Here is a 26,405-nt window from a genome sequence, read left to right on the forward strand (position 1 = left end):
AATTAAATTTCAGAGCATTTGTGCAGAAACCCAGCATGCAAAGAGCTGTCTTGGATTTTTCTGCAGGGAACTTCTCAGACTGAAGGGGCTGCACCAGTGGCCAAGCACACACCTCGCCCAAAAAGGTCACTCCAGAGCCTCTTCCAGAGGGGGCTGAGGTGGATTTGCTACAAAGGTGGGATGCTGAATGTGAAGCCCCAACCAGCCATTTACTGCTTCAAAGCTGTACTTAAGAACTACCTGAAGTGGCTGGCAGCCAAGTACATATTGTGGGAAGGTATTTTTGCCTTCCAAGGCAAATCTTTTGTCAGATCACACCTGTGGGGTTATGACCAGATACTGAACTGGGGTAACCAAAGAGAAAAGGTACAAAGATGAGCTCTTGGATATTGTCGAAACCAGTGATAAAATACTGAAGATGAGCAAAACCTTTAAACTCCCAGCCTGCAGTGGAAAATATTTTAAGTTTCACATCTGCAAATCACTTTCTGGTTTAACACTGTCCTACCCCAGCCCTTCCTAAACTGTGTATATTCAAAAGGCAAAATAACATAGCTGGGAAAAGAGCAACTACATGGGAAAGCAAGAGCTGCGAATACCACACATAGTCTTTAAAATGAAAACAAGCAAGGAAGAAGTTGCTTCCAAGAAAAACAGGGAATATGCAGAGTAACAGGTTAGTCTATGTTTTGAACAATGTGTGGGAGTAGGAAGTGGAGGGAAGACGGGGTATGTTATTTAAAACAAAGACTGCATCTACTTTCCCCCACATACTGCTCATGATGACAGGAAAGGAGTGCAGCACAGACTCCTTTCAGATAAAGTGGGGACAAAAACAAACTCCAGGTCCCTGTGAACTTTTATTTGATGCTTTTTATTTTTTAATTGCTGATTGCCTGGATAAAATACAGATTTGTTATAAACCCAAAGGGAAGACTCAAGTGCAGAGTTTCCCAGAAGAGCCACAGCTGGGAGGGACATCTGCAGATCTCTGGTCTGATCCCTGCTCAGAGCAACTTTAAACTGTGGTGCTCAGAGCCTAGTCCAGTCAATTTATTAAAATCTGCAAGGGCAGCAATTTCACAGCCCCTCTGGACCCCTGCTGCCATACCAGCCCCTCCAAGGACATTTTTCCTACACATTCCTGGCGTTTCGCTCACTGACCCTTGCACTTTCCCTGGCCATCCCTGAAGGGCCTGGCACTGTCTTGTCATAACCCCATTAGGAAGACACCACAAAGGCTTCTCTTCCTTTTTCTTCCTCCCTCTACACCACGTGCAGCAACCGCAGTGCAATAGCCCTTTGCTGGACCAGTATGTCCCCACCTCTCTCGTACTGGGGAGCCCACAACTGGACCCAGCACTGCTGATGTGTCTCATTGGTACCAAGCAGAGGGGGAGGATGACTTCCCTTGACCTGCTGGTGATCCTCCTAGTGCAGTCCAGCACAGAGTTAATTTTCATTTTAATGCAATTAACCCAGCACCAGCAGGGATGTAAAGGCAGGCAAACGCAGCAAGTCCAGCTGATCTCAATGCACTCACAGTTTCAGAACTGGTAAAGCAACCTGAGTTCCATTCACTTTTACACAGGTATCCCAAGCTGTTTGAGAAAATGGAATTTTAATCACATAAATTGTGACAATTTTGAGCAGTGAAGCATTTAAGCACCTTTAGAAATGTGGAGCCATGTGCTGGCTTAGCTCTTCTCAGAGCTCTTCAGCACAGCATCTCTGCAAAAGTCTGAGGTATCTGGTCTAAGGAGCATCTAAGAAGTCTTGTCTCTCAGGAAATGCTGTTCAAGCCACAGAGACTTTGCTTTCAGTGGCACACAACCAATTAACTTACTGTTCTGTAGTACATAGGGTTACTCTATTTGCAAAGTAGCAGAATGCAGAAGTATTGCTTGTAAAAAAATAACAATACAGCAGAAATGCTAACCCATACTTTTCCAGAAGTCTTGAAAGGGTTTTGCTAAATAAAATCCTATAAAAGTTAATAAAATATAGTAGACTCTAAGAGTGCAGTTCATTACTGCCCCGTTTAGCATGTTCTGAATAAAACCTACTTTAACATGGTAGTGAAGGATACCTTCAGATTAGGATACCTTACAGATTAGACCCTCTGTAAGAGAGCTAAATGCTGTGAAAGCATGGTAAGAAATGTTCTATTTTGCCAAAAGCTGTGGAAAGAGAAGAGTTATCAATTTAAACACCAATTAAAATCAGCACATTCTTTCCAAGAGGCTGTCTTGCCTGCCTTAGGAACAAAAGACCACAAGCACCCAAGCCCAGGGCAATTCCTGCAAGGCTCTCGGAGCAGCAGGGTCATGGGTATTTTCTGTTAGCTCAAATATAGCATGGCTCCATTCCAAGCCTGGTCCTGAGGCAGTGATGTGACCTTATCAAAAGGATTTTGCTGACTCCTGGAAGATTCCTTTATTTAATATTCTGTTGTACCTAGCTAGGACTTAAATAGTGCTGGCTGGTTAGATAAGTTGATTACAAAGTCCCAGGATGGCTTTGCTCTGCAGTCTAAATTGCTGCTATTCATGCAGCAGAGAGCCCCTCTCTGTGTACTCCATCAGCAGAACACTGCCAATATTTAGGGGCAATATTTAAATCTATGTGGACTAGCAAGAAGAGCTTAAATGGATTTTAATTATTGTCAAGTTTGAACAAGAGGGGAGCGTAAAAAGCACACTTGAACTTCAAGCAGGGATGAACAAATGTCCTTGAACAGATGTTTAGAGCCTTCTCTAAGTCCTTCAGAAGCACAGACTCCTACTTTCAATCTCCTGATGGTGCTTTAGAGAGAAGCAAGGAGTGGAAAAGATACCATTTCAATTAACCTTCAGCAGCACTTCTGGTAAAGAAAAATCCTATATTGGTTTGTATTGGTGTGTTCTTGTGCACAAGTCACTATGAAATGACTTGTTCTGATCAAAGCCAAGGTTTTTAAGAGAAATTCTCATGAAGAAAAATAAGAAGGTCCCTCTCTACTATTTAAAATCACTGAAAACTATCAATACATTGCAGGAAACACACAGCCCAACACAAGTATATGCATGACCAATTCTGTACCTACATCGTCACAGAAGATTTGCCAACAATTTAACATTATCTCTTCTGTTCACAGACTGAAAACTCACTCTGGTCTGACAATCCAGCACCCTCTGTGGTAAGATATTATTCCTTTCTTTCCCCTGTAACTCTGCTTCCTTCCCACAGTCACTAACCCCTTGTGAAGAGCAGGTCTGGTTTGTTGACCAGCACTGGGAACCTCTGTTCAGTAAGAAAGCTTTAAAATTGAAGCACGTTCTCAATCCTGATCATTTCTGAGTTCTAGCAGTGGTTAATAGCGCACAGGCTGCTGAAAAGCTAAAATCTGTGCCCAGTATAAAGCTGTACAAAGTAACTGCTCTGAAACATGAAGGTTTGCTATGCCTTTCATATTCTTGCAGAGGAGCTCAAATATCCCCTTAATGCTCATTTGACTGGAAACATATATAATTTACTTCTGTCCAGTAAAGGATGCTTTCCCTTCCTACAACAGGACAAAGAAATACCAATTTAAAAACACAGCTGAAATTCCCTTTGGGGTCTACAGAACCTGTAACTCCTGAGTGACCTCATGTCAGTGCCCACCTCCACCACACATCCCGAGAATGTCTCCAGCTGTTCTCATGTCCTGGCACTGATGTCCAACCAACCTTGGAGAAACCACCCAGAAAACTCCCACTAACATGGACAAAGGATTTCTAAGCAAAGCTTAGGAGTGTGATTTCCATCCTCAGCCCTGGTAGGTGCCCCTGAGGTGTCCATAGCCCTGCAGAAGTCACACCTAATAGCCAGCAAGTCAGAAACCCACAACACATGGTCAGTGAAAGAGATAACGAACAGTTAGCACATGCCTCATCTGCACTTACTTCACTACCGCAGGTAAAGAATGGGCCAAGCCCAGGGGTACCGTGTATCTTCCTGAAATAACATGAGCAATTTCTTACTTTTTCTTGATCTGGAGAAAAACTTGATGCCCCCAGGAGAGGTAGACGGGTTAGAATTGGGGGAAGACTCTTTGGAGGAGGACCTGAAGATCCCACTGAAGCTCATTCGGCGTGGGGAGCGTGGGGGAGACTCCTGGTAGGGGAAGGGGAACACTGTTTTGGGTGAGCCAGGACTGTGTTTGGATCTCACAGGGGCAGAAACGGGGCTGGAAGGTCGGTTCTGGAGACCTTTTGAGAAAATGCCTTTTGAAGGACTGCCAGCTGAGTAGCTTTCATCCACCTGAGGAGGAGAGAAGAAGGAAGAAAAAAGAAAAATCACCATTAATTCAGTTCAATTCAGGCCTCTGAGGATCTCTGAACTTGTCCCAACAGACGCAACTCCTGTTTGTTGGGTTGGTGGATTAGCCAGAGCTCACCTTCCCCAGCACCTGCCTCCACTGACATGCAGGTGTGTGTGTGTGTCACCTCTCTGGCCTCATGCTCCCCCTTGCTCTTAAAGACACCCTGAATTGCACAAAACCATTTCCATGTGTGCACACATTTTATTATCACACATATAATGCAGGAATTTTTCTACTGCTCTTATTTGTTACACATACCTCTTCCTTCCTTGGACAAATGAAAGATGACTGGCAATGAGTTTATTTAAGGCGGTGAATGGGCGTGGTTAAGGAAACACGCTGCCCCAAAGTCTTCCTCGTGAATTTAAGCACCCACCCACAGTACTTAAACCTCCATCCCATGATGTGACTCAGCACAGCACACAAGTCCCCAAGTGCCTGACAGGTCTCCATGATGCCAGCCACAGCCACAACTGTGGGATTGCACCTCCTATCCCAAAAATAGAGGAACCATTTTAGTGTGGCGACGCTCCTGCTAATTACCTGAGCTGGGATATGACCTTTCTAACAGTTGTATCCCTTTTGGGACCTCTGCTGGCTTTCCAGCAGTGTAAATATCTGTGCACAGCACAGCACAGCTCTGCACTGTGCGGGCTCACCCAGTGAGGGAGAGAAAAGAACACAGAAAAACAAACAAAAAAAAGGAGCAGAGATCAAATTCTTCCCCCATACAATTAACAGAAGCTGACCCAAAATGTCTGTGGGATTTGCACGTGCCTGGGCTATACATTAAGTTTATTTCCTTCTGGATGCACAAAGTACTTCTGTGGGTATAAGGCTGCTGTTTTAGCTGGGGGCATTTCTCATGAATGAAGGGCTCTGTTCCTGGCAGAAGGCAGCAGTGGGGTTCAGGTCACTGGGGAATGCTTGAGCCAAGGCCAAGGTGGATGTGCCCACAGCCCTCTGCATGCCTGCTCCTCTCTGCCCAATTACTCAACACAAACCAGGAGGGATAGAGCAGGCAGCAGCTCTTGCCTGTGAAGATGCCTCCTGATGTGTGTCAGTCCAGTTAGGTAAGGGCATTGCTGCCACGGGAGTCATTTTAGGGAGAAACAGCATCTTGCATTAGGATTATTTAGATGAAAGGAAACCTCATGGGCACACATGCTCTCCTTTGGGTTGGTGAAGGGCTTGTGTGTATGAACCCAGCTAAAAATGGTCAGCTGAGTTTAAAATCCATGCAAATAACTCTCTTTTCAAAATAATGTTTATTCACAGCTCCAAAACACTTGTAGAAATATGTACAAGCAGCATAATGGCCAAACAGCTGCTCCCTCCATAACCCAGGGTCCCACTTCTTGTAGTTCTTTCTGTCTTCTGCAATGCACTTTGGACCAGCTCCTCTTTCCACTTGGGGTGGGACAGACCTGGAGCATGTCCTGATGTGTGGAATTGCAGAAAGGCCTGCAGAGATTACAGTCTCCCTTTTGGGAAGGTTTCTAACCTAAAGGGCAAGTGGCACCTGGTCTGGGAGATGGACACAAATAGCGTGGGTCACTAGGAGGGGCACAGACCTGTGCCAGCACAGCCCTGGTTAGATAGATGATGAATTCTGCTCTGTGTTCCTCTGCACAGCACAGAGATGTCTGACAAGAGACAGAACAACTTTTTATACCTGAATTCCTGTTTTTGACAGTGTGGGCAAAAATGTCTCAAACATACACGTGTCCTTTTACAGATAAGTTAGGGGAGCAGTTGCCCTCAAGGGGAAGTTTTTGAAAAAGATAAGTGAGTTCTAACTGAAGCAACAGCAACTACCAGAAGCAACAACAGACTCTGGACAGTCTCCACAAGAGGAGAAAAAAGCAGTGTTTCATGCTTAATGCAGTTGCCTGAGGCTCAGGTTTGCCTCCCAGCTCTGTCATGGATGCTGTGTGCAGTCTTGAAAATCCGAATTACACATCTATTCTGCCATGAGGACTGTACCTCCTTTATTCCCACTCTAAGTCCTCCAGCACTCAGACTGTCTCCAAGTGAGTATTTATCAAGAATAATAGGGCACAGTGCCTCAATGGAGAGCTGGAATAATAACTACACTACAGGAAACTAATAAACAAATGGCACTTTTGTCATGGGTAAAACAGTTCCAAAGTGATAGCTTTCTCATAAAAGCTCATTAACTTTACTAAAATATCATCTGTAAATCACCTGAGACTACTTATGCCTTGTTCTCTTCACAACTACACAGTTTAAGAAACAACCAAGTAGCACAATGGCACCTCCTTCTGCATTGCAATTTTAACAGGTCTGCTGCCAAATCTACTGCCTGAAAGTGAGGAATAAGAACATTTTCTAGTTTATTTTAATAATAGTACAAATCTGCTGCTGCTACTGTAGTTTAGGTGTGTTTCCAGGATGATAAGTTCATTATAATTTTTCCTAAAATGACAAGCCATGACATTTGTAAAGCCAAGGAGCTCATTCTGGCACTGTCCTTAATGCTTCACGTTATCTTTTTTGCATGCTTGTTTGGTTAAAATGACACACTGATAGGAGTAACTTCAAAAGGACTATGGTGTCCTTACACACTAAAGCAATTTTAGAGATGTGAAGTGTCAAACAACAATTTGTCAAAAAGGTCAGCATTCCCTTGTACATGCAAGTCAGGCACAAAAGCAAATCGTTCTCAAATTCTGAGCAGAAGCAGTGGGGTGTTTTTATTTATTGCAATCACAACCAGTTGCCTTCACTCCATTGTGCCAGGCAGATGAATTAATTAATTGTCAGAGCACCAGGGGCACACTGCTAAATACACATGTGCACACTACCAAATTAAAGGAAATTACTACATTGAATTCTTCCTCAGCCTGTTAATTACACACAGGTTACACCCACCATCACGGTGGGTAAACACTTGTGATTTTGCTTGGGGAATTACAACAGCATTGCTTGCTTAGAATATCATTTGTGGCTAATGTATTGCAAGTTTAAAGAGACTATTAGGTGCTTCTGCAAGTAAAATCAGCAGCAAGTTATCACAGCATATCCAAAAGTCGTAAGACAATGTTCATTTTCATGCTTCAGCTGGGAATGAAGAAGAATCTTTGCTGTGGAATAAACCCCATCATCCCATGCAGACTCGGTGTGACAACTCTGGCAGTGATGCTAGAGGCAGGTTACACAGCTAGATCATTCATCAGCTTGTTCTTCATGCTTTTTGGACTCATTTCCTGAAGCTATGATAGGCAGGTGGGCTGAAAACTCCCACATGTGCCTTGGAAAAATAACTATTCCCCCAGCTGAGCTGTAGTAGCAAAATAAAAGTATTACACCCTGGTTTCTCACATTAGTAACCACTGTTAATCAGTTTGTTTTCGTCCAGGAGAAGCTGTAAAGTGAGAACGGGCAGAAATATAAAACACACCTAAAAAAACCAAAAACGCTCACAGTGATATGGCTCATTTTATCCCAAACAGATAATTGGCCTCTTGGAGATAAGGAATCCAAACTCACAATACAAGTACAATACTAATAAATGCACAAATAAAATCTAATCAAGCAAATTGAAAACTTCCTCTAGGATTGTTCACCTAATTAAAAAAATCCAACCAACCAACAACAAAACACTTCCTGTGTTGGCTTTGTGCAGAGCATATATGGGATCTTTGAGCTCTCTGCCCAACCCTGGACTCCTTAGACCTTAAAACTGCTTATGTTGGAGAGAAATGTCAGCCCCTGACCTTATGCCTGCAGCGAACAGTGGAGCTGGCTTTGGGCTAAATTAGCAGCTTGGTGACCCTACTCTCAGCCTAGAGCAATCTGCTCCCCAGGGAGGTGAAGCAACAGAGCAGAGCCTGTGCTACATCAGATGCACTGGTTGTAGTGACTGACTGCACTTGTTCAAGGCTGAACTGGCCACCTTGCACAGCACTGAGTAAGTATCTCCTAAAATGCTCTAAGTTGCTATCAGCTTTCGTGCTTTGGAGCACAAAAAAGGATCCCTGGCTGGGGACCATGGAGAGACTTTGCCCTGTTGTACACACTAAGTAATCATAGGCATGTTTCTAAAATACATCCAGAACGATCCACTGCTGAAAACAAAGCAACAGAATGAGACACGTCTCACAGTGCTTGGCATTTAGTAAACTTAGCATTCAATTTTTTGAGTGAAATATAAAGTGATAGTGGGGCACTTGCCCCAAGTCAAGCAGCTCTGGAAGATTTTACTAAAAGGAATAAGATTATGAAAGCTGCCCCTGTCATTTCACCTGGATGATGGAATCTTTCTCTCTTCCTAATCTCTTCTTCCTTTCTCCTAGCCTAGAGTTTGGCTCTTCAACAGGATTGTGCCCAAACCCTTCATCTTCAGGTGAAGAGAACACTCCCTGACCTCTTTTATTTGTTGCTCTGGTTAACATACATCAAGTGAACAACCTTTTATCTCGTGCTGGTAAGAATTATCCATCCTGAAGGTCATCCGGGTCTTCCTGTATAAGATCCTTCCCTATGATTAAAAAAACACCTTTCTTTGCACCTTCAACAACTTTGGTTACTGTGCTTCTATTTTTTGTCTCAGCTTTACTGGCAAAGACCCAGGACTGTTGGGGAAACCCCACCAGTTCTGTCCCTCCATCCAGCACTCATCCTTTCAATACCAATCTTTTCCTTTATCTGTTTTCTTACCTGGCTTGCAATTCTTCATTATTTCACAAGAAATATTGAAGTGCACAACACTTAATCACTACCATATGATAATCCCCAGTGCAATGGGCTAAGATACCAAACTATTCATATTTCCCCACAAACTGGTCTCTCATCATCCTCACACCACCATTTCAGCCCTGCCACAGGCAGAAATTTTCCCAACATTGTTATTTTTGTTCCTTTGTTTTATACTGGAAATCTGATCCCTCTTTTTTTGCCAGATAAAGTCCTCTCTAAGAAGAAATTTCTGGTCTCAACCTAGAACTTAAGGAGCACTGAACTGCAGGGAAGAGAAGTGTCCTGCCAAAGCTACATGCCCAGAAAAATGAACAAGCTCTGCTGAGAAGACCCTGACCACGGACAGGTAGAGACTGTTTTGGAAATCCAGGCACTGCCTGTGCCCCTGCTGCAGCACCTCTTCACAGCCATCCCCTCTGCTCTCCTGCCAAGGGTGCTCCAGCAACAGATCCTTGATTGAGCACACAGCCTTCCCCAGAGGATGCTCTCTCTGAAAAATCTCTGGCTTAGGTTCAGTTTGTGGTAAATTCAGTTTCATTTCTCAGAACAGGCTGAAAAAATAATCTGTCAAATACAAATGGGCTGAATCTAAATAGCCTTTCAAAATACTTCTGAATTTAAGTGAAAGTTATAAAATGCTCCTGAGCTCTGTTCCCTTTTTCTCCAACTCTGAATAGTGAGAACATTTATGGAGCACTATGGAGTTCTGTTTGCTTTAACAACAGTGAGTTATTTGACCTTTATTTTGCCTCTTCACTTAAAAATTTTTTGAAAGGCAAGTAACAGAAAAGGAATTACCTCCCACCATCCTCGACAGGGACAGTAAACACAATTAGAGACAATACACCAGATAGATGTCTGCACTTGTTTCCTGCCCTTCCACTGAATCCCAACAAAAAAGTCCTTTGATAAAGTTAATTGGATGATTCTCTCATTCTGCTGGAATAAAAGAGCTCACAGAGACACAAGAGCTGACTTCATTAGACTGAAAGGTAATGAAGGACTTGCTCTTCCAGTGTTCACATTCACAACCACAGGTCCCTTTTGTTCTGCATGAGCTGTACCAATTGAGATGACATCGTATTTTACAGGGTCAGAGATGTCACTTCCCAAAACTAAAGTACAATGACACTTTCCCAGATTAAAATACAACAGGATGATGCTGGCTGCTCTGGCAGGCTCTGAGAACTCGGCACTGCTGCACACGTGGTCAGGGGAAGGTTTCCAGCAGTGAGCAGGGCTGCTCAACGACAGAAGCAGGCATTAGGAAAGGGGAGAGCAGGGCTGGCTCCCTGTCCAATTCCTAATCCCTAACTACATCTATTTTTAAGCAGTGGATGAGGAGAAGCCGTGCACATCACAGTGCAGTGGTTGTCCGACACGCCCTTGCCCTGAGGCTCCCTGCATCCACTGCAGGTGCCCTATGCCAATATGTGCCCTATGTGGCACTACCCAGGACTTGCTCCCCATCTTCACTGCTCATAAAAAATGGACAACTGAAAGACTCTGAAAAAAATAAATCCAAAGGAGATTTATTTTCCAGTGAAGGAGGGGCTGAAAATGTGGTGGTTTTTTTCTTCTCCTCCCTGTTCTGGGGTTGCTCGTGCCATTCCCATGAGTCACTGGACAAAACGAAAACTATTTTGGGGCCAGAAGCAGGACAAAGCACTCCTTGGAATCCTTCAATATTGAAGTTACTTCTCCAACAGTCTGATTCTAGTTTACCAACAGTTCCCTGCATTGCTGATAGCAGAACAGTGAGTTAGTGCCAAATGCAGTCATAACAAAACCTCTACTTTCACTCTATTCCTTCATTTATACCTCCAGAACCCAAACTAATCCTTTCACCTGAGTCACATCCAGAATCCACAAACAGCTGATTACCTATACCTATTCTCAAAATCTAACCCAGGCTTCGTGAAAAACTTCCCAAGAAGTCTGCATTAGATGGTCCTAGGGGCAACTGATCACCAGTTGGCAAAATTGAGATGGGCTGTTTGTTTGCAAAACGTGTTTTAAGTGAGTCATGTCATTCTTCATCAGTCTCTTGCTCAGAATTTACTACTCTCTCCCCTCTCATTTTTGTATGAACCAAAAACTGTACCAGTAATGAGTCTGTCTATCTTTCAAACCACTGATAAGGTATGATATAGTATAGCAACAGAATGTTTTGTCTGCCTATAAACAAAGTTTTCCACTGGTAGTCTCCATTTATTTTAGCAGCCAGGTTTTTATTCATTTACTAGGCTCCATGTTTGTTCAGTCTCATTCCAATTTCTTAAATCAAAATGACTTGTGCTACTTCTCTATATATATGACACCCACACTATGACATTTCTCAACCAAATTTATAACTCATTTAAACCCCCACATTTATTCAAAAAGAACCATTTACAATTAATTTCAATCCAAATGAGTCTATTGTAACAGCATCATTAACTAGCCAACATCAGCTATTTCATTGTTTTGCGCAGGACTAATGTTTGACAAACCTGTACATTATCCTAATTGCAAACATCATGTATTAACACACTAATTGCCTTTTTAGCAGTCTTGTGAATCTTCATCTCTGCTCCATGATTTATTCCCAATCAACACTTGGCAGAGAAAGCTCTGCCACTTCATTCAAGAGTGTTTTATCAGAGTTGTTTGGATTTAATTTTAAAATATTTTACTTTAACAGCTTGTGCTTTAAAGACACTTAGGCTATTAATAGGACAGATCCACTTTTGTCATCTAATATAAACATCTCACCAGCTTTTTCCCACAGAGAGAAAAGAATTTTTAATGCATACTTCTTTTTCAAGCTTTTGTCTACATTTTTATGACAATTCCGTTACTTCCATAAATAAATTAATCAATATTATTCTTCAAAGGTCTTTTCTCCCACCTCCTCCCTCCTCCATCTATAATTTGCTAGCTGGTTCCCCATGGACAAGTTTCCTGTGTCATTTTTTTTTTTCTTTTTGATCATTCACAACCCTGGGCTTTCATTTGAAACCAATGGCTATCTGTTTCCTGTAATTTCCGCACCTTATCCTTTAACCTACATTTTAGATGAAAGATCTATAAACATTCAAGGTGTTAAGACCTCTAAAATTGATAGAGGCATTTGGGTGCAGAGGGCCACTCATCCCTGACTGCTGCCCTGTTGTACCAGAATTATTTTCTGAATGATGCTCCAAATCACTTGTGATTTTCCAGGTCTCCAAACTGCCCCTCTTCCACTGTCTTTTCCCAGGCTGAGGAAATGCAGTAAATCTGATTGCTTTTCAGCTCCCAGTTGTCCTTGTTTTTATTTCTCTCTTTAATGACCCTGTAAGTTCTCTCTGCAGGAAGAATTTAAGCCATTTCTGGAGAGTTCCACCTTTGAGCATGGGGCAGTCAGCAATATCAGTTGCTTTAGACAAAGCCGCCCACGTGAGTGTTAAGACAATTTGTCTGGCAATAAGAAGGGCAAAAATATCTGTCACAGGCACCTTTCTCCATCACACCATGCCAAACACTTCTACACAAGACCCTTCACAGTATTATATTCTCTATCTTCAAAGGAGGAGGGTGAAAACTATCCCTATCCTCTTCCTGCCATGAGTCATTAAGGAGAGAAGAATACATCATTTATAATAGTAGACATATTAATGAGAAGTGATTAAGGCTGAAATTCAGGAAATGTGTGTCACTTTACCACCGCTGCCAAAAAATTCCTACGTGAACCTGAACAAATAATTCGAGACTTGAATTTCCTAGCTGTGTAATGAGGATTGTTGTCACAGGATAATGATTGAGAGACACTTGCATGGTAAACTGCTGAGAGTTTCTGTGAAAAATGTTAATACAGTTTCTAAAAGCCTTTCAAAAAGAACAGGAGAATTAAATTAAAGGCAGATAGGAAAGATGGGTTGTGAACTACTCTTGATCTATAGCCCAGGCGACAGAAGAGTTAAGTGCAGGAAGAGAGACATCCCTGATGAAATTGCCTGTCTCCAACATGACAAGTGAATGGAAAAAGCCAAACTACTGAGAAATACTGACTTTTAATAGACAAAATTTACACATCATATGGTGATTTCAAACTGGAACTAAGAAAAGCCCTCCTCCTTGAAAAGGAAGGGTAGCTTGGGGACTTTTTTATGTATCAGCAGGGGGGACTGGCAAACTTTTAGTTAGAATTAAATAATTGCTGCAGTCTGCTGCTACCCATCATTCACTACCAGCAAAAATCCCATACTTCACACTGAGGAAAACAATATATAGGATGGTATGTGTGGCAATGAGTTTTAGAAGATGATCTGGTTTTTTATCAGAAGTGGGGCACTGCCAGCTCCCTTCTTACTATTTTGTTGCATGTGTTGAACAGAGCTCCAAGGATAATGGTAGAAAAAACCTCAGGCTCTTACACAGTCAAGAAGGTCAGTTAAAAATGCAGATTTTAAGCCCCAGTTCCATGGTTATTCCAAAGTCAGTTGCACTTCCATAAGCGGAACTTGCCCCAGAATTTACCAGTGCTACGAAAAAAGAAGCAACTATTGAAACGCTCTTCCAGTTCCTCTTCAGACATGAACTCCTCAAAAGCCAGGTGGTGATGAGTCAAAGGTTGGACTCAATAATCTCAGAGGTCTTTTCCAACCTAAATGGTTCTGTGCTTTTGTGAAAAGAGAGTCCTGAGACCAGTTAGAAGAAAACAGCAGGATTCAGGAATGGTAGAGTGGAAGTCATTAAATGATACCACGTAATTCTGCACATCAGTGCAATTAGCCTTGGCACATTATTTCCTTGTGACTGAGATTCATGCATTCTTCTCACCTTTCTTTGTGGCAAGCAGGTAAATAAAAAAATCAAGTTTTAGCCAGAAACCCCTGCCTTCTTCCAGCATGACTATCCTTTCCAAAACCATCACATTGTTCACTTTATTCAAACCCTCCAAACAAGCACCTTTTGGTAGCACTGTATGTTTGAGCTTCCCTGGCATCTACAAAGGTTCTCCAGCATCAGCAACTCCTACCTCAGTCTAAAACATCCAATACAGAAAAGAACAAGGCCAATGCTATAAACATATTCAATTGCTGATGGATTGCAGAAATTCTTAAAACATCTGTCCTTAGTTGTGAGGTGCAAAGGAATAGAAACTCATGCTGTCAACAGAGCTAAGGTATTATTGTTGTAGATGCAGATCAGCTTCAGTGAAGAGATATTTATTGCTTTTCCTGCCTTTAACTAAATCTGCAGACTCTCTGCCAAATGGATTGCAGCAGGTTTAATGATCATGGAGGTCCACAGCTTTGTAAATACTGTGACAAGTCAAACTGGTAGCTTTCGGGGTTGTCTATGGGTTGGAGGAGAATCCCTCTTTGCCAAGCTCAGAACGTGGCTGGTAGGAGGCTTACATTTAGCAGACCAGCTTGCACTTCAATGCTTTGTGAAAATGAGGAGGCCAGGACCTGAAGATGACAGATCCCACCCACCATTTTTATTGCTTTGAAGATTGGTATAACCATCTCTAATGTTTTCCATTGAATGTGCTCCCCTAATCCTTTTTAAAGCAAGCCAACTCTGTGACTACATTGGCTTAATTTAATAGCATCAGAAGAACAAATCAATGCCTCCAAGGATAACCTTGAGTTAATCTCACATCAAGGAGGAAACTTTCTACTTTGTTCACGGGAAGACTCTATCACTATGGCTTCAGCAAATGAAGGCAGTTCGTTTTTCCAGTGCCAAGGACAGAGAGATCAAGGACAGTGAACAGTTAAAGCCTCCACAGACAGAGAGCAACCATCAGGAGGCAATTCCAGGAAAACCTACCAACAGCCACAGGTACTCCTTTGGGCAGTGACTATTTCTGCAGCACCACCACAGATCTTGTAAGCTAACAATATTCTTGAGAATACTGCTATGCAACATCAGCTCATTCTTTTACAGCTGTGTTACACACAACATCTGCATTTACAACAGTACCAGCAGCAGCTTGCATCCTTTGCAGGTTATAGTGCACAAGCACCGTCACGGTAAGGTCTGCAAAAGCCACTGGATTCACCTTAGTGCACCACTCTCAACAGGTTAATGGTATGGTAGGGAAGATGAAAACCCAGGCTTTTTTAAGCCTAACAAACTGCGTTTACCACCAAGGGATTCAAGCACTGCAAAGAAGGGGAAGCTTTGGATATATCCTACCTTGCGAGAAGCATTTTTGTCCGTGCTCTCCACATCACCGTCCAAGAATGGCATGGCAAAAGAGCTGAGATCCTGCAAGGACAGAGAAGAAAAATTGATGTCTTTTATTAATGCCTTTTTCCTTCCCTCAGAGCATCCCATGACTGAAGCCCACAGATCTATTTCCAGAGTGCCCATTGCTTTACCCATGGCAATTGCTGGAAGCATTAACACGGACTCTGATCATTCTCCTTGGCTATGAAACAATGTCAGATGTAAGTTACAAGTGAACAGGGAGCCCTCAGCAGCACTTGCACCACATCACCATCAAAAACAACCTGCACAGCCAAAGTCAAAAGTCCTGTGTTAAAACTTTCAAGGGGAGGTACCGAAAGCCCACAGAAAAATTGGTAGGAAATTATAAACACATCCACTTGCTCAGCAAATGCTTATCTTGCCTTTAGTGGGATGTATGATCTTAAAGAGTATTTATGGCAATAAACACAGCCAGAATGAAAGTATGTCAACATTCTGAGAAATATGTAACTTCTGAAAAAAAGACAGAGAAAACTGACATGGTGCTCAGGGAGGAAATAATCAATTCACTTGCACAAATGAGAGAGGAGCACCCAATTCTGCAGGATGAAAGACAGTAAAACCATAAGAAAAGCACACGTTCATTTTTAACTAACAAAAACAAACTGCAATTATATTCCACCTCCTGCCGTCTGTTCTGTTTATGATACTTCATGTTCCAGCCACAGGGTTTTTAGAACTCCTTTCCACATGCATAAGGAAATTATGTTAGTGTCAAGTTTAGCATCTGTTTGATCAGAAAAGTACATAATGAGCAATTCTGTGACCAGAAGCATGAGGTTGCCTAATGCTGTGTGCTGAAGAACTGTCTTGGGTCCTAAATGTCAGGAATACCTCCCCAACACAAAACCTCCCAGATGCGAGGCATCACCCTTTCCATGCAATGATTCAGTGCTTCTCAACCACCACATCTGCACCCATTTAAAAGAGTTCAAAATATAAATAAATAGCAATTTCACGTAAACCTAATTTGTGATCAAACAGAGCTTAATTACAAATTAGCACCATCCATGAAGTCTGCAGGGCTTGATTGTCTTCAGAATTCAGAACAGCCACAGGTCTAATCACATTGCTTTGTGTAATCATACTAAATTCAAAATATGCTCAAAAATTGTGTATAACTCGGGCATAATTCTTACAAGTGTTTGAAAATATTCTGGTTACATAATGAACAACAAAAATAAGGAACAAAATATTGAATTACTGGAACTGAAACACATGGGAGTAATTCATGCCAAGTTGAAAAGGAAAAAAAAAAAGCAGCAGCCAGGCTTGGCCAAGCTGGCCCCAAATCATTAGGCCCCAAACAAATGTATTCCTGACAAATTTGTCTGCTCCCAGCCCTGTCTATACACATTCAATGGGAACTATCTACAAAGGCTCAACTATGCAGCTCCCTCTTGCCCAGGCATCTGTGTTTCACATCACCTTTGTTTGCAAATAAAAACATAAGGAAACATCTCAAAACCAAAGGAAGAGGCAACTTGTTCGGTTTAGGTTTTCACTCTTACCAAGATTTGACTGATGCTGGACCAGGCACTGCAGTTAAGATTAAAATTACTCCATATAAAAATTACTCAGCCATAAATGGCATCAATAAACAGATTATCATCATTATTATTATTATGACTTCATATGCTACTGCAGGACTGAAGAGAAGAATCTCTGTGAAGATGTTTAAGACCCTAATGGAAAGTTACACAACAGCATATCCCCTTGGGTTTACTTTAATTTAGCCAAAGGATTTACCAACATTTTCCTCTACCCATCTTCAGTAGTGCAGAACCTGGAATCTGATGTGAGCTAAGTCATTTTTCATGGAATAAATCAAGAAAATAACCTCTTTTGAGCTCTACATATTAGCACCCCTGTATTACTCCCTGGTGTAACTTCCAGGGAGAAAACCACACGTTTAGGAACGCTGGGGACTGGATAGAAGAAACTGGGTTGAAGGGGACATGTATCTACTAAACAGGGTTGAAAAAGCTGTTCAGAAAATCTAGAACTGCCACGAATGAAACCAAAATGTCTTATTTGAGCAGAAACCTTCAAAACCAGGAGGGGTAGGTAGATACAACTATTTTTCTAGGAGCTAAATTTCACTTCTCAGTTACAATTCTAAGTTTAAAGCCATATATATATTAAAGTCTGAAGTCTAAAAGTATCAGGAAACCCAGATGACAACTCTATTTTGATTTGTAACTCTCAGCTATCATGGAGGTATTGACTTCATCTGCCTTTACATCCAGAACAAGTCTCCACTTGGAAGCCAAAATAACTGGAGCTGGAGCTTTCTGGGCAGCATGAGACCTTTCTTTGTTAATACAGCACTGCTGAACATTTCAAAGTGGGTAATAATTGTACTTCTAGTCCTGTGAAAAAGTCTATAATTGTAACTGCTACCTAACAATTTCTTCATCTCTCATGGGATTCTATACATGAAGGCATCCATTCACAGAAGGAACAAAATACATATATCAAATACCAGGCTACAAATACTGCTCTCTCAGTTCCAATCTGTTGGTTAAGCAAGGAAATACTAGGTGTCTTTTTTCCCTTTATGAGTATTTCTGCAAAATAAAGATAGATATATCAATTTCTTTCTTGTGTTCCTCTTCATCCAGAAACACGTGATGATGCAGTTGATGATACATTAACTCTTAAAAAAACAAACAAACAAACAAACAAACAAAACCTGCTCCAAAAGTGTTGCAAAACACCACAGAACTCTTGACAGACCAATGGTGCAACCCTTGCCCTTGTCACAGATTTGACTGCTCTGATCTGATGCCAACAGATACACACTGAAGGCTTCTCTGCCAGTAACCAGGGACTGAAGCTGTTCTTAGACAGCTTTCCAGCTCTCCAGCTCTGCTTTACTCCACTTGGAATAACTGCCCTGGACAACCACATGGTTCTGCAGAGACATTTAAAACTTCCATCAAAGGCACACAGTGACATCCTGGTAGGAGGAAGAGTTCTTCAGTCTGCAGAGCCCTGGCTGAGAAACTAACAGCATCATGCCCTGTATCCATCAGTCCTGCATTGTAACCTTGGACAGACAACTTCTGCGGAGACCACAGTCTGTGATCACCCCTGTAAAGTGCTGCTAACCTGGAATTAAGAGTATGAAAAGGCTGTTTTGGTAGTTTCATTGGCTTTCCTGTCATGCTTGTGCTCCTTAGTCAGTCCTTCCAACGTTCTGCACCATCTGACAGCCAGACATCACTCCTGCCATCCCGTTAGAAAAAATGACCTCTCAAGCACTTTAGATTTACTTTACAGCCACAAAGCCACCTCAGATTTATTTTGTTTTCAATCCACTCTTATTTACAAGAGGTTGTCATGGCAGCTCCTGTTATATTCACTGAAGAACAAAGCCCTAGGGACAGCAAAGCTTTTCCTGGAGGACAGCAGAGCTGTGACACAGCAGAACCACGGCTCAGTGCTCCTGTCACCAGTCAGGCTCCCTCTTGGGGAGGGAAATCTCCCACAACACGTACTCAACAGGTGATTTTCCAGTGCAAGTCAGGATTATTCTGTCTGTATTTGCACTTATCCTCTCTACCACTTCTTTCTCTATTTCCTCTGGGGAAACAACAGATATCTGGAAGGTTACAGATTCTTCACACAAATTTCTCCTCAAAAGGTGAGACTAACTCTAGCATGATTCTGGTCTGGGTTACCCCTACGTCTAGAGGATGACTCTTCTTAATTCCAGCTCCTTTTCCTTTGGCATCTATTATATCAGAATATTTGGGATTATGTGAAAAGAAGTAAGAATAAAATTTTTGTTCTTTGATATCCTGGGAAAACAAAGAAGCTTTTCTCAGAACTATTTTGGAGAATAGGAAGGAAAACCACATTTGAGGATGCAGAAAGCATATATATAGCACAGTCAATAGCAAGAGCAAGATCTGGTTAGACAAACCATTTTTCACCTTTTCCAGACAGTTTCACTGTTTCTTTCCTTACTGGGGAGAATTCCTGCCAAAAAGGCTTGCCCAGACACGCTGGTCTGGAGGTTGCTGCAGTTGGAGACCTTGGTGTCAGAAGAGGGTTTCCAGCAATTCTGTTGCAGAGGCTGCCCACTTAAATAACAGACCACTAAAGCCTTGAATCCAGTAAGCAACACAGAATAAACAGGATTCTTGTTGTGTTATTGCTTCACTTCAAGGCTACTTTGGCAGCCAGGCCGATAAAGCCTCTCTGCAAGGGCTGAAGCCAAAGAGCCAGCGAGGGCTGGGGCATGCTGTGACTGACAGGCCAGAGACCAATTTCCAACATGTTTTGGGTGGAAGAAGAACCTTTTTATGGCCCCACTCGACAGTGGTCCAAAACTTCAGGGCTGGGTATCAAAAGAATATTTCACAAACAGCTCCCTGCTGGCATCTTTTGCAACTGTCTATTCAACCATGAGGAATGACTGTGAACATGGGGATGTGAAATCTGTGCCCACGGTGGTGGGTCCCCACGAACATGGTCAACTCTTTGGCCACGTTTCAGAGGTGACTCAGGTCAGAAGAGCTTTGTGGTAGTCCCATAACCAACCTCAGCTGAAAGTCTGGGTTCCTCAGCTATAAACAACTTCAGAGTCCTAGTGTGGGTAGCATCACACAGTCCTGACTAGGATGGTGTCACCTTTGAGGCATTATTTTTCTGCCTCACTAAGTTCTATATATGTGCTAGGATTGCACCAAATTTAAGGATGTGAAATGCCTGCCAGACATTACAGTTTCTTTTTACAACATAACTCAAGCAGAAGGTGACACTTTACTAAGGCAGCTTTTCAATATGGGGAGACAGCTCCTTTAATAAAATAAACAAAGAAAACAACATACAGAAGAATTAAGCTGAGTGCTGACAAGAGCTCTGATCTCACAAAAAATTGCTAAAAGCTGCACTCTTCAGCATCACACCTTAACGAAGTCTTCTCCTCTGCTGATATTACTGAGCTATGAGCACTTCAAGTATCCTACCAAGGACAAAGAAGGTCGGGATTTTTATTAACATCAGCTGTGAACAGTTTGTTTCATTGCACTCTGCACACCAGCAGATTTTTTTTAGATCAACTTTGAATTCGTACCTATTACAAGCCTATGCTACATATGCTAATAGCCTGTGAGCAGAATCCACAGTCTGATCTCCATGGAATAGAGGGCATAGCTTGGTAGCTGTGCTTGAATAGAAAATTGTCTTTTTCTGAGAACAATCCTATCTAGAAGCCTTTGGGGATTTATAACAAATCACTCCATTATTGCACAAGGAAAGATTCAAAACTGACATACACAGAAACTTCTGTCCTTTTGTTATTGTTGTTTTGATATACCAGTTCTAGTAAAGTATAATAAGACTTGTTACATTCCTTTATTCCCTTAGGAGTAGGTTGCTCATTGCTTTGCTTTTCTCACTCCCCCATGCCATCTAGACTGTAGCATGTGTTTTGGAGAGAAATATATAAGTTGTACTGTGAGACTGAGGATGACGGTGACTAAGTCTCGGTATGACTCAATGGGAGTGGGCAGGAACAGATGTACAAAGCTGGTTGGATTTGTGCAAGCCAGCTTTGTACTGCACAAAGCTATTCCAATTTATGTGTTTGCTATTACTTTTAAGGCTATTTGTATTGAAAAAAAAAACCCAAAACCCAAAAGTGTAGGTCTGGAGAGTTTGAGATGGTAGAAATAAGATATATAGACTTGATTGGTGAGGCTGTACCTTGAATCCTGTGCTGAGTTTTGGGCCCCTCACTACAAGAAAGACACTGAGGTGCTGGAGAGTGTCTAGAAAAGGGCAAGGGACATGGGGAAGGGTCTGGAGCACAAGTCCTATGAGGAGAAGCTGAGGCAGCTCGGGAAGTTTAGCCTGGAGGAAAAAAGGCTCAGGGGAGACCTTATCACTCTCCACAACTCCTTAAAAGGAGGTTGTAGCCAGGTGAGGGTAGGTCTCTTCTCCCAAAACAAGTGAGAGGACAAGAAGAAATGGTGGAGATGGCAGGTCAGCAGTGAACTCAATGATATTAGAGGCCTTTTCCAACCTTAATGATCCTATGATTTTGTCCAGAGCATGAAGATTCCAGAGGCAGCACAGTCCAGGGGTTACTGGGTGACTGTGCAGGACCAGCTGTGTGCACTTCAAGGTGGATACAGCATCAGATTTAAAATAACAGAGGGTAAGCCACCCTAAATGATATGCCTGGAACAAATGGGAACTATTCAGTCTCAAAGAGGTGTTATCTAAAAGGTTATGGAGTAATGGCTGACTGAAATCTAATCCAGATTTCAATATGTGAAAATCCCCATCCATCAGGTGATTATTCAATGTTCTGTGTAAAAAATCTCGCATATGAAAACTTGGCATAAGAAAACCAGCCTATGTGCAATTTAAAGGCATTTCTTTCAGCTGCAAAAAGAAATGGACATGGTCCTAAAGAGCTACTGAAGCCACTTCTCCCCTGTTCTCACTACAGGTCCTTCAGCTTGGATTGCCCCCACTTGGGCAGAAAAAGCTGCTAAAACTAAGAATCTCAAAGGGAAGGGGTTAAAGAGAGTCATGAAACCAGTAATTCTTTGATATTTCCCTGAAAACAGCTGTCTTCCAAGCTGTTCTTCCTGAGTTATCCTGATCATGGGATACTGGCAGCATCCAGCACAACCTTCTTAATTTCTGAAACTCTTCACTGATCCTGACAGGCATTAATCTCCAGCAATCTACAGCAAATTCACTGTTTTTGTTTCTGAGGCTGTAGACAAGATACATCAGAAAAACTTTCAAGAGAGCATGGACTTTTTTTTTGTGTTGTTCCCAATCTCAGACTTAAATCACTAGAACACATTCCTATGCTGTTTACAGAAAAAAATGAAGTTTTCTTTCAAGCCTTGTGCTCTCCTGCCAGGAAACCCCACCATATCTCATTGGTGATTCAGCCTTTGCAGATGAGCTGAGCACAGACAGCCTGGGATGGGATGGAATCCCTCCTGCCTGGAGCCCCACCATGTTTATAATGTGCAGAGAGCTCAGGGCTGTATGGCAATGCTGTGGTGGAGGGTGCTGCTCTCCATCTCATCAGTAAGTGACAGAGCAGCATAGAGGCACTCTGACAAAGCCTGACTATGATCCCCAAGCACACAACAGCCTGGTTTGTCAGCTCCTTCACACCACGAACCACACAGCAGTGACTGGCAGCGTGTTTATTACAACAGCAGATGGACAACCTAGCGAACGGGCAAATAATGAAATGCCACTTAAAAAAAAGGAGAGGGAGAGAGAAAGTGAGAGAACAGCAGAGAAAGCATGCCAGGGAGGAAACCAAAATTCTCAATAGTCCCTGTGACATCAGCAGGATGCACATACAAACCCATTATTAAGTGCTATTTCTGGGTGCTCAGCCAAAGACAACCTTTCTCTGGCGAGACATTTCATTCAAGAAGCACCCAAAGTTTAGAAACAGAAGGTAAAAGCAAAAGATGACACACCTCAGTCCTGGAAAATGTGGTTAGGTGAGTGATGAGGGAATTAAGACTCTAAGGAAGGACTGCAGGAGACTGGAAATGTTGCCCTTCGGATGGCACATACTCGTACTTGCTTTCCAATACTTATGAGTTTGTCTTACATAAATGAGACACACGATCCCAATGTATTTGCAGAGAAAAGCCAGCATTTGTTACAAAACACAACTTCAGCCACAGTGAAATAGCAGAACTGCAGGAAACAAAAGACGATTTTGCCATAATGTAATGAAAACACTTGAGCCACTGCAGCACAGGAGCAAACAATCTGAAGGGGATTCAATACAAGGATCATCCTGAGGCTTACTAAGTCATCTCCACACTTCAGCTACTTTAAAAGTCACTGTGCTTTGCATTTTTTATGTTTTTCCCCACTCTCTATTGGCCAAATCTCTTCAAAAACCATTTCCTCAAGGAAGAGTAAAACAGAACAGAATCAAAACTGAAAACCTCCAACTGATGGCCTTATCTGAGAAGGACTTGCAGGGTTCTCCCTTGCATATACATGACTAAAAAAGGTGACATTCACACCAGGCAAAATATCTCTGCCATAAATACTCAAACTGAAAATATTTTTTCCAGTTCACTGCATTTAGGAAGACAGCTGCCTGTTGTCTCCTCTTTCCATTCTTGTCAGTCAATAACCGTGAATAATCTTGACAATTAGAAGAAAGCTTACAGCTGGAAAGCCAGGCAAGTGAGGGACCTGCTCTGATCTAGTAGTCCCTCAACTAAAAAAAAAAAAGAAAGGGAAAAAAAGCAGAAGCAAAGAGGAAATTAGGGAAGGAAAGGAAGAACAAGATGATTCTGTGCTTTGTGTGCTGAAGACCTGAGGGGGAGGTCAAAGGGAGACAGCACATGGAGTCCATGGTGAGGAAAGATTCCCCTCTTGGTGCTTTCCTGACACATTTTCCTATATCATTCTGCAGCTACAGAGAACAACTTCACATCTATAAAGTTTACAGTCACTTTGCTACAGCTTTTTTTACAGATTTAGCACCACATGTAAAAAGAAACCAATAAATACAATATGCTTTATTTTGTAAGCTGAACTAGTTTTTCTTTTCCCAAAAGAATGGATGTCTTCATTCATTACCCTCTGAACTCTTTATTTAAAGGTGCACTTTGCTGAAGCTGGCAACATAAAATGCCCCCAAGGACAGAAGAAAGCTCAAATTCTCAGGGACAACCCAGAAAACTTTATCACATTCATAGTACAGCATTCTGCCCAAACCCAGCCTTCATGTCCTTTCGGTCCCACCCCTGACTGAGCTAAGAGATACTGAGATTTTGTGCCATTCCTAAGTTTTCAGTTAACAGTGCCATGCACACTGATAAATTACAATACATCACTCATGCTGTGGGAATCCAGAGCACTTTACAAACTGCATATCCAATCCAGAACAGCTTCATCAGTGCACTTCAGTGATGAGGCTTTCATTGCCTGCTCTGGCTTTCTGGATTACATCTGGGAAGGCATTAAGGGTATCTGTCACTTGTCATCTACTCCACACTTTCTGTCCAGCCTAGAGAGAAGGTGAAAGCCAGCATCTCCAATGGGCAATTTGCTCCTGTTTCCCTGGTATGGGAGAAGCCAGACAACTTGCTTATACTCTGAAGGATTCAACATAGGATAAGTGAACTGTGCATCTCACCTCTCCATCTTTACTGCCTATAAAGTGGGAATCAAGCTGTGGGTTTGTTTGGTTTTTAATTGTTTTTTGGTGGGGGGGGGCTTGTTTGTTTTTTGTTGTTGTTTTGGTTTTTTGGTTGGCTGGTTGGTTGGTTTTTATTGTTTTTGTTCGGGTTTTTTCCCCCCCTTTATTTAGAAAGCAAGCTGTCCAAACAAGGGGCTGCCTCTTACTAGGGTGTACGCGGCAGTGCCGAGCGTGCTTTACTCCGGCTCCTTCCCCGGCTCCACACACCGGTACCAGCGTAGCCATGACAACACTCGGGCTGGGGAGGCTGCTCCATCCCCGCAGGAGGCTGAGCAAACACTCCGGCAGCAGAGCTCGCTCCGAGCTCCGGTGTTGGGCTGGCTGGGATCATTTCAGCCCAGTTTCAGTCACGGATTTGCTCGCTGTCGAGACATGCTCCAGGCATCCCTGCAGTGGGAGCATAATGAGGCCCCGAGCTCTGTGGGCACTTCCAAGTGTTACTAAGATGACATTCTCTTTGCACAGCTTTGGCTGCTGTGCAGAAAACAGGGTTAACTCTCTGATGGTGTGAGTGTCCAGTGGAGTGGGATGAAGGAACCACCATGTCCAACTAAAAAACCACAAAATTTAAATTTTAAGAAAACAGGCCAGCTATACAACTTCTGAGAAAAAGCATGTTTGTTAAGAGAATTGGCAATGTCCAAGGGATAGTAAATACCACACTTCCAGGCCTACCCACACCAAGCCCTGGTCACTTGTTAAAGTCTGTCTCAAGGGATGTGCTTCAAAAAGCACCGCAGTTCTGCTTGGAAGAAGGTATTAGAAGACACCAGTGACCATCTCTGGAAGAAATATGGATAAAATACTTGCCCATCTGGAAAATCTTGTGAACAATGAGACAAACAGAAGAACACAACAAAGGATTACTCACTCACACTAGAAATAGCCACCACTGAAAATAAATTTTTGCAGTGGGTCTGGTTTGGAAATAATCCTCAGATGGAAAGGGAAGAAATGACACATACCCAGGGTTTTTTTCTAAGCATTGTATATGCAGTACTAAAATTTTGAGAAAGATATTTCCCCAAGTAAACTTCAGGCTTCTTTCAAAGACTATGACTTCATTAAATTTTTTTTTTTCAAGAAATTATTCCTAGGTTAGATTCAGTGTGGGGAAGAAAACCTTAGAAATGAGCCATATCATATTCTGACTCCTTTAGCAGGGGTCTTCTGATTTTAGCCATCTTACTATTCTTCATGAGGTTATTTAAGCACCACAGTTACAATGGACCAATCTGAACATGCTGTGGAGAAAGGACAAGCAAACACACGCTCAGAGAAACCCAACTGAAAACTTAAGCTTGTTATCCACATATGCCAAAAGTAATTTCTGCCCTCTGCAATGGCTTGGAAACCCAGCGGGCACTGGTGAGCTGAAACAGGCAAATCTGCATTTGATTTGGCTGACAGTTTGTGCATCAAAATGTGTCGAGAAGCATTTGATCCTGCTTGGAGAGTGTGGGAAACATTTCCAACTTAGCAGGACACCCCGGACACGGTGACAGATGGGCAGAGTACGAGCCTGGCATGGGAGAGGCCATTTTAGAACTGGCTGTTGCTCCAAGCCATGTGGCAGACAGACCAAACCCGTTTGTCACAAAAAAATAAAGCTCACAGTGGAATTACCAAACCAAGGCTCAGGGAGAGCCCCTGCCTGCAGCTCAGCCTGGCACAGACACCCACCCTGCCAAGGAGCATCACTGAAAACCTCCCATGAAATTAATGAGCACCCAAGAAGGAAACAAAACTAAGCAAAACACAGCCAAGCTTTTATTTTCCCCTCAAGACAAATTAAATCCACAAGCAGGAAATTTTGATTCAGAATAACAATTTTATTTTTCATTACTACCAAAAATTAAGTTCATG

General features: G+C 42.4%; 1 protein-coding gene across 5 annotated transcripts in view; it reads right to left on the reverse strand.

Moving 5' to 3' along the window:
• PRKAG2 (protein kinase AMP-activated non-catalytic subunit gamma 2) overlaps positions 1 to 26,405 on the reverse strand; it is a 213,367-nt gene that overhangs the window by 131,424 nt on the left and 55,538 nt on the right. For 4 of the 5 annotated variants that reach the window (XM_032098701.1, XM_032098710.1, XM_032098718.1 and 1 more), the window contains 2 exons: positions 15,239 to 15,310; positions 4,005 to 4,284 (listed from right to left, as the gene is read on the reverse strand). In XM_032098701.1, the coding sequence (XP_031954592.1) occupies positions 4,005 to 4,284; positions 15,239 to 15,310 (352 nt within the window). The other variant, XM_032098738.1, reaches the window with a different exon arrangement.

The sequence above is a fragment of the Corvus moneduloides genome, chromosome 1, assembly GCF_009650955.1.
Source record: "Corvus moneduloides isolate bCorMon1 chromosome 1, bCorMon1.pri, whole genome shotgun sequence".
In the NCBI taxonomy this organism is placed as follows: Eukaryota; Metazoa; Chordata; class Aves; order Passeriformes; family Corvidae; genus Corvus; species Corvus moneduloides.